General features: G+C 40.2%; 1 protein-coding gene across 1 annotated transcript; it reads right to left on the reverse strand.

The window, feature by feature from the left end:
* Positions 1-344: 344 nt before the first annotated feature.
* Positions 345-7072, reverse strand: pln2 (phospholamban 2). The gene is made up of 2 exons (XM_005750531.2): positions 6955-7072; positions 345-2286 (listed from the first exon to the last, which is right to left on the reverse strand). The coding sequence occupies exon 2, from the start codon at positions 2138-2140 to the stop codon at positions 1979-1981; it is 162 nt and encodes a 53-aa protein (XP_005750588.1). The 5' UTR covers positions 2141-2286; positions 6955-7072; the 3' UTR covers positions 345-1978.
* Between the last annotated feature and the right edge of the window lie 2428 nt (positions 7073-9500).

Consider the following 9500-nt stretch of genomic DNA (forward strand, 5'->3'; position numbering starts at 1 on the left):
TAATAATAATAATAATAATAATAATAATGAATAATGTAATGAGTGTTTTTAAGCATTACTGATAAATCAATGCATTTTTTCAATTTCTGAGTATTTGCTAAATAGAACATCTATAATAAATGAGTAAATGAAACAACATTTAAAAATTTTTTTAAATAGAATTCAATTCACATTTGGGTAAACAGTCCCTTGGCTGTGGGTGGCAGTGGAGATTTCTCGTATGTTCTGGTGATCGCAGGTCAAGAGAAAACAAGCTCTTGGATGTAGGCAGGCATTCAAAGAGCTGTAAAACCAAAACAGTATGCACATGGACTCTACGGACAGATAAACACAAAGGATTTCACTTAAGTCAGACGCTACTTTTAATTGTTTTGACATGCAGTTTATTTGGTGTTCCACAGTTTAAAAATCAGGTGGAAGTTTTTCTAACGTACATACAAGACAACAAAAAAACAACTAATTCATACTCACCTATGTGCATCTCATTTTTTTAAACATTTTTAGTCATAGTATGTTTCAAAAGCAATGACAGGATTTTATAATTAGGTATTTTATTCCAGCGCTGAAAACAAACAGAGTCTAGCTGCAGTAAAGAAAGTGGCACTACGTGTAATCACACCATGCAAAGTGAGCTTTCTTTCACAACTGATAGTGTATAGACTGCATGTAAAGCAAACCTTTCACTGTCACTTTCAGGCTGTGCTTCACACACGCTCGTTAAAGGTCTGCAGTACTTAGAAACGTTCCTAAGTATCATATCAAGTATGTTTATATATGTTAATTAAGAGTAAGAAACACACTGAATAAAATGGCAGATATGCTGCACCTTTGGGAGTGAGTTGACTGGCTCAGCATTATTAGTTCAGACAGTGATAACAGAGCTTCATTTTATAAATAATGCCATGTAGATTTAAGATATGTGTCAAATTTCTCAGCAGAATTGATGAAAAACAGGGTAAAAATAATTTTACATTTAAAATGATCCACCATGTCTTTTGTGATTTAACCACTGGGCGGCGCCAGAGATTGAAATTTCAATAGAATTGCAAATTTGTTAATTTTTTCATCTTCTTCTCTTCTGAAGACGTCCTCAGTGAAGAAATCTGAGTGTCAGTGATAGTGAAACCAGTGGGTTTACATTGTTAGGCGAAAGCAGGTTTAGCAGCGTATGTAAGTGAACTGTAGCCTCCATGATTGGGTCTATGCCCATCTGTTGTAACTGTGGACCAATAAAGAGTGGCAACAACTCAACTACTCAACGGACATCACACATGGCAGCTTTTCTAGGGCAGCAACATTACATTTTGAGGCTCATCTCAGACTTTCTCCCTGCTACCTTTTGCTAAACTTGTGTTGCTGAAAGCTTCTTTTTTTTAAACCAATAAGCAGTTTCAGGAAACCTCAGCGAAACCTCAGTGTTTTCCTGGTTTCTGTCAGCGGCACACCAAGAAAGACGTGAAAACGCTCATGGAAAAAAAACATTTCCAGCCTGTTTATCTTTCTGCTGGGGGGTTTGGGTTGGGCGGGGGTTTACAGGAAGTAAAGGGGGGCAGGCTTGTGGGAAATAGAAGTCAAACATTGGTGATGTATTGATATTTCAGCATCGCTGCACTTACTCGTGCTTATGCGTGCATGGCGGGAGTCGCTGTCCTCTGCAAGCGAGCACAGTGTGAATCTGAATGAGCAGCAGGAAGAGGTGAAGGTTACAAACTGCTGGAGTCGGGTCACTTTTGATCGTTCCCTTGAGACACAAACAGCGCAGCTGATTCCCGATCAGCTCCCACATCACCCTTGAGCTTTGCTGTGAGTTGAGAGTTTGGCCAATGCCTCTGTGATCCTTCCCTGCGCCTTGCTGGTAAACGGGGTTAAGCTGATACATGCCAATTATATTATTGCTTCATATCTTTTTTTAAAAATATATCTGCATGTATCAGTGAAACCCTCATCTTTGCCCAAACTCTCTCTCTGCGCGTGTCTCTCAGCTGCTCAGCAGGACGATGATGTAGATGAGAAGCAGGCAGATGAGGATGAGGGTGAAGTTGACGAACAGCTCCTGCAGGTTCCTCTTGGCCTGCGGGTTCACCTCGATCTGAGACGCTCGGCGAATGGCCGATTTGGTCATGTGCTGAACGCGCTCCATGGAGGCCGGTTACAGTTTGATCCGCTCGATTGGGAGGCGAGGGAGTTCAGGTCAGGCTGCTGGGGCCTGTTGTTGTAGAGATGGGGGGGAGGTGTTGATCTGAAGATGAGCTCGGGTCAGATGGCAGTCACTTTATCTTCTCCTTTCTAGTGGCGAAATAAAAAAAGACTGTTAAACACACATGAAAAATGGGATTTCAGAATCACCCCAGGCCCTCGTCCCCTCATGTGACCTTTCCATATCAGCACTACAGAGTGTGATGATAAGACGGGTGCTCAAGAGGCGCCAGCTGAGGCCTGATGATGTGTTAAGCTGGAGTGTAGTCTGAGTGGCGGCAAGACAACTGTCATGACCACAGTCCTGGGACATGTTTGCAAAGAGGGAGGAGGAAACAAAAGAAGTTTTTCATGACTTTATAATATGTTTTGTCCTCCCTCTGTCATTACATCCCTATCAGCTGGGGGTCGTAGATTGTAAGCAGAGTGCGTAAGCAGGAAATAAAAGCACATCACACAGTGCAGCTGCAGGCTCTCGACACTGGCTTAAATCCCCCTTTGTCATCTGATCTGTGACTTTCCCCAGATCAGAGACATCGTGACAAGGTTACCGTGCTCTCGCATTAGAGGCTCCTGCACACAGCGAAAAAAAAGAAAAGAAAAATCTTCCCACTTGTGCATCGGCTGTGCCAAGTTCTTTTCTATTTTTAACAAGATTAAAATCCACGCAGGCGCACCCCTGCTGGGTACATTGTACATTACATCCCACATTACAAAAAGAGGCTCAGCAATCTACACACAGCTTAGGAACCTGAGAGCTTTGCTGCTAGAAGGTGTAGGTGTTAGGGTGGTAATCCAGGAGTTTGGAGGTCCTCTGTGCAAAGTTTGAAGTTTATCCTCAGGGTGGCGCTAAAGGAAACGTGCCCCATACTGCATATATTATTACTTACGCTTATGATACTTGAATTGCACTTTCAAACTCTAATGTGCCATTTTTATTTTTAAAAAAAATCTTGTTTCCTTGTGTCTGTAAAAATAAAAATAAAAAGGCAGCCATGGCTATTTTTAATCATTTCACTTTTGTTCCTTCCACCCCCGTAATCTTCCTCTGAGTCACTCATTATCACTTCACATGTTGACACTTGAGCACACAGTTTCTCAAACCCCACGGGTTAACTCTCCAGCTCGCTTGCTTCAGACCTCACTGAAGTGGAGCGTAGAGTGGCTCTGGAAGAAGGAGGTTTGAGGGGTCTGATTTCTGGAGTGATCGACCGGTACATGGCCGTGTCTTAGCTTTAAATGACCTGTGTGTGGAGGCGTACTGACAGAGTTCATTAATTCAGCGTATTAACCTGATTAAAGAGTCCAAATGGTGTTTAATCAACACAAGCAATCACTGTTACTCATAAATCCTTCAAAGTCTCTGTATGTCCTCGAACAAATGCACCAAGAATGATCAGAAAGTAATCATGCTGAACTTTTCCTGTCATCTGTTTATGAGTTTTCTTCTTTTCTTCCACCTCACAGAAGCAGCCAGCGAAACTCCTCTTCCTATCAGTGTGAAGAGGTTTAACTACACATTGAACCCCTGACATATATAAACGAGGAGTGGTTTCAACAGTACGTCTCTTTATCTACGTGATAAAATAATGCTGCTGTAGTAAATGAAAGAAATCTGTCTGTGCTGAGTCTGTGCTTAGACAAATCTGGTCCTCAGGCCTTATGTTTGACACCCATGATTTAGAGCGTTTGCGTTCAGTCTGGACTTTTAAACTCATTAGATTCTAAATATTTTGCTCCACATAGAAGTAGCCTTTGACTTTATCAGCTGTGGAGCTTCAGGGTGGCCTGAAAGGGTCAGGCTGAAAGTCCTGTTTGGTTTGGGTCAACAGGTGGCGCTCTTTCAGCTCATTATTTGTGGTTAAGGGCTATTGTTTTGAGGAAATTCCTGTAAGCACAACACCTCAAAATGTTTTGTATTCATGCTGGTAAAACGTTGTATGGGTGTAGAGCGGGGTCATGTCGTCCACTGAGGTCTTCAAGGTCAACTCAAAGATTTATTGGTTGAAAATCAACAAAAAGCCTTAAAACTTACTGAAAACGTACTGATTCTTACAAGTCAACATATAAAAAGTACAGTATAAAGATTTAAAATGTCTTGTCACATTTGACCTCTGACCTCTTCTTCAAGGTCAGCAGATTGATCTGAAGGTCAAAGTGCTAATAATGCTAAATAGAACTATTGAAAATGACAGAAAGCTTTCAGACTGACACAACTATGCTTTTTGAGTACAGTTGATACAGGTTATAAAATAGCTCTTTAAATACACGTGCAATCCTCCTGAATAAGTATTATGTTTGGCGTTTCTTTTTTAAACCAAATAAACTTTTTTTTCACTTCGTATTTATCACTAAAAATGTCAATTTTTACTAAACAGTAAAATGAAATCTACACATCTCTGTGTATTTCCTCAGCTCCATCTAGTGGTCTGCAGACAAACTGCTTGGACTGAAGCAATCAAGAAAAATCTTTGCTTGTGCGTCTTCTGCACAGACAGTTTGTATTCTGGGCTTCCCTCTGACAGCAGCTCAAACTACACCTAAAGAAATTAATATTCATCCGCCCCGGTGTTTCCCTGCCCGGCTCTGTTCCTCTCAATCATCCTGTGCCCGAGGTCATGAGCCTTCCACTCATCTTTCTCTCCTCCTTGCCTCCTTTTCTCACTTTTTATATGAGAAATTGACATTTTTGTGCAGCTTGTAGTTTGATCTTTGAGGTGAAATTACATTCACTCTGTATGTCAGTCTGCACACCGCGTGTCTGATAACAAGCGAGCCAACGCTGCTCAGCTTCATCCTCGGCTGGTCAGCCAGGCTGTGTTTTTCTTTCTTGTGTCTAGAGTGCAAATAACCCTCATTTGCACTGCATGAAATGAATGAAAATGAAATGTTGACAGTAGATATAAAGCTTTCCTCTTTTTTGGTCCACATAGGCACACCTACACCCTGATGCAGTGCATTCATCTATTTTCTTATTTTCAGCAAACTCTTTCCTACTTTGCCTTTTAGCCTGTAGCCTGTGGAGAAGGCCCCAAAAAGTAAGCAGTAGATCATTTGGGTGATATTATTTTTCCTCCTGCAGTTTCAGTAAAGCAGGTTAGGAAATGAACCCAAGCAGAATCTATGTTTTCATTCTGCTGCTACTTTTAAAATGTATCGAATAGGCCTCATGCAAAAAACACAGTCCATTTAATCATTTGATTGTATTTACCGTGCAAAGCTCGAGGAGAAGCCTGTTTTTATTTTTAGATTATCACCGTTAAAGTGCAGATTGCTCCTCTGGGCTGCTGAAAGGACCGCGTTGTCCTATAAACACAATCAGCTGTTGTTAGCCGCTCTTGCCAAGCATTAGATTTCTCCAGTGTGACCAACATAGAAGTGGAAAATAATGGTGCTGATGTTACTGGTAATAAAGTTTTTAGAGATGGAAATAGTTTATAAATAAACTGAAATTTTTCTCCTGTGAGTTTTGTCGTTGTGTGCCAGTTCGCGCAGGTACACGCACGCCACTTTCTGCCCACTTTAGAGTCTAAAGTGACGCTAAAAATAAGTCATTAGCGATGCTTTTTGTCTTTGCAATCAATGTCATCACTTGCAAGAGAGGTAGCTGATTGGCATTTCCTCTTAGAAAATGATTGACAGCTGTGAAGTATGTAGGTTAGACAGATGCATAGGCTTACTGATGTTGACCTGCTACTCTAATTGGGTCATGGCTAGCTGCGCCCACTCTTTGATAGCAGCTGTTGGGAGCCAATACCTCACATAAATCACTTTATATTTGGGGGCATATATATATATATATTACTCTAAAACATTAAATAGATATAGTGTCTGGATATAGGCGTAATTATAGGTCTATTAAAATAACAACATAATGTCAAAAAATTTAAGGACTTTATCATAAATATACATATGTAACAATATATACATGTGTAAAATTGCATTGTATAGCATGATATAAACATAGTTAGTTTCACAGTCTTAAATATAATTGATTTCTTTTTTTACCAACTGTTTTTTGTATTTGTCACATGTCAGAAAGAAAATCTTACCACCCTCTTCTTTCTAGTGTTGCCTTTTTATGCGTAACTCGCTCCATGTACCGTATCTCCCTGAGAGGTCATTGTGAAGTAAAGATACATCTAAAAGTAGCTTAAAAATCTTCCTCTTATTATTTTTTAATGGAAAGGCATCTAGAAATAGAATAAGATTATCAAATGGAGCAAAAACAAAGAAAAAAGAAATACAGTGAATTCTCCTGGACCACACTGGGAAATATTGTATATCGTACTGTAGCATTAAGTATTATTAAGATAGAGTTGATTTGACTCCTGAGTGCTTTTAAATGAAATCATGTGTTTGAGATAGGAATGTAAGAAGCTGGGATGAGTGTTTATCCCTCTGGGAGTTTTAGCCCAGTCCCTGTTCCCCTGCTTCTTTCTACAAAGCTTTATTTACTGTAAGTGAGCAGTGACTTTATAAGAAGCAGTGATTCACATCGTGCTCCTTAATATCTTAACATCAAACATCTCCTGTAACCGTTTAACTTCTGCAAGTACAAATGTCCTTTATGTCCCCAACCAGTTAAGTACCTGACTCAAATAACTAATCTCAGCTACCAATAATAATACGTTTTAATGACTCTTCTTATCACAAGATCCACCCTACTAGGCTTTTATCCTGTCTGTATCATCATTTATCATCATCAACTCTCTGTCAGCCTTCCTAAGGAGCAGCTCAGAGGATGCTGGCTCTTACCTGTCAGATGAGAAGAGAGCTGGTTGGAGTTTGAGAGAGAAATGTCAGATATGCCGTCCTCTCCAAGGCTGTAAACACAGTGAGAGATGGAGAGGGAGGGAGGGAGGGGAGAAATAAAGGAGAGAGAGAGAAAGAGGCAGGACATCCCAGCAAAGATTTCAAGAGAGTGGGGATACCAAATTTGTATTAGGGCTTCTGAATTATACATGCAGCCACCGGCACGTACTGCTGCATTTCAGGGTTCAAGTTTGGGTAAGAGTTCTGAAAGCTGAGATTGTGAGGTCATTCCCTCGTTTAAAACAACTCAGTCATATACACAGATGTTACAATATTTTTTGTTTCTGGCTCCGTAATAGATCCAGTATTACTGTTCATTTAAGAGTTTTCAGGGAAAGCATGGGCTGAATGGCTAACGTATTAGCCACACTCCTAGAGCAGATTTCTTTTCTGGGAACATTTTTTGGGAAATGTGGAAAATTTGCCTGCTTTAGAAAGACACCAGTACTGATGCACTGTGCCCATCTGAGAAGAAAGAGATGCTTTATGTGTTACTGCCGTGCCATTTTATCCTTTGTTTAATGCATTAATGACGTGGCTGCTGGGAGGGACCAAACACATCCCTGCGATCACTTGAAATCTGGCTTCCGATCAAATACCACACCTAGACCACCCTATTGTCTTCATTATCCTGGCAGCCTGATATACACTTGGCACATGTGTTGTACTTTTGAACAGCTGATGACACCTCTAAATTTACAGTATACATTTGGCCATGACCACATCATTGAAGAGCCCGGGTATTGATCCTCCAGGACCTTGAAATTGTTGAAGCAGCCACGGGAAAGTTATTTCTCTTCTATTGCTTAACTCGCTAACTCTGTCTTTTGCAGCTGGTGGAGAACAAAAAACAGATTTGTTTGCCTGGATGTGAATTTAACGTGTCACAGTAATACTTGTGAAAGCTAGTCTGCTTATCAGAGCCATTCATTTTGAAGCTATTTTAAATTCATTAGCTGTGAAGTTGGGACTACCTGACATTATATGAATTTCATTTAAAAAAAAACTATTTTTATCATTTTGTGTGTGTGTTTGCAAAGTGTGTGAAGTCCTGGACAGCACCCTCCACTTTGGAGAAATCAGTCGAGACAAGGTTTCAAAAAGAAGTCTGTAAAAAGTAAAAATAACCCCCCCGCTGTGGCCCAGAAAGCATTGCATCTGCCTTATATGGGGAATCAGCATGTAAACAGGCTGTCAGTCACGTACTGGGAAGTCTGCTTTGTTGATGTTGCTGGTCTCTACTCCACACGGATACACACTTCAAACAGTCCAAGAACACGGGTAAGCAGATAGTTCTATCTTTTATGACAGCTGTATTTTTCCCAAACATGAAGTGGAACCTTGATCCTCCCTCTGGGAGACAGCGCCACTGTTTCAGGAACATTTGTAAATAGAAAATTAACATAATAATAAAATAATATTAGCCGAGAGTCAAAAGCACAGTCAGAACTGTTCGGATGAAGAAGAATTTGCTGTGCACAAAATCATAAGAAAAGGAAGTTTAGCAAGAAAACAGACTGAAATTAAATCTAAGGAGTAGTGGACGTGCTGTACTTGGGACTTTATTTCCTGATACATTCTGAAATCCAAAATTAGCCATTTATCCTGGGACTAAATGTGTCCAGATGTTGTTGAATGTGCAGATTAAAAACAACAGATTGTTCTTAAGCCTGCTTGTCGTGAGTCATGCGGGGATAGTAACCTCTGAAAGTCTTTGGTTAGAACCATTTAACCTGCAGGACTGTCTGGAGGCACCTGGGACATCCTTTGCTACCTTGGATGAAAACTTTTGGTGACCCCGATTTCGTAACAGTGGAGAAAACTTGTCAAACAGTCAAAAATTATGACTGTCATCTCTAAAAGGCAGTCTGGGAAATATCAGGTGGAGAAACCAGCTGCGCTGACCGCAACGGTGACGGGAAATTTTCAGAAGAGCTGATTGTTTTTCAAAGCCAGTATCCAGATGATAATGCACTGTCCAGCAGCTGTGGATAGATAAACAGGGCTGGTTGTCAAAACTATAATGGCACAAAGTAATATGGAAATCAATACATTCAATTTTCTTGGGTTATATTCGATCACCTGAATTTTAAAGCTGTCCAAACACTTGACAGGCTATCACGTTTGGATAGCCTATAACAGTAACGCTCATGAAATCAAGGACAGGTGAATTAACCCCTGCCAGCAACACTAAAATTGAAGCCTAAAATGTATTTTTTCCAATAACTATGTAGTTAGAGGAATGAGAGATACAGAGCAGATTGTCTTTTTAGAGTTGTTGAAGTTGCCATAAAGGTAGATTTCAAACTACTAACTAAAAATCTATCAGTAATTGCTCTAAAAAGTCAGTATTGATCTGGTCAACTGACCGACTTTGGCACATGTAGGACAAAAAAGAATTTGGTATCAAGCTGATGTATTCATGTGAAATATATTTGATATACGCTTGGTTTAGACAGATTTTTGGCAGCAGAATATTACTGCTGATA

The sequence above is a fragment of the Pundamilia nyererei genome, unplaced genomic scaffold (assembly GCF_000239375.1).
Source record: "Pundamilia nyererei isolate P.nyererei 1_Seehausen unplaced genomic scaffold, PunNye1.0 scaffold00276, whole genome shotgun sequence".
NCBI classification, from domain to species: domain Eukaryota; kingdom Metazoa; phylum Chordata; class Actinopteri; order Cichliformes; family Cichlidae; genus Pundamilia; species Pundamilia nyererei.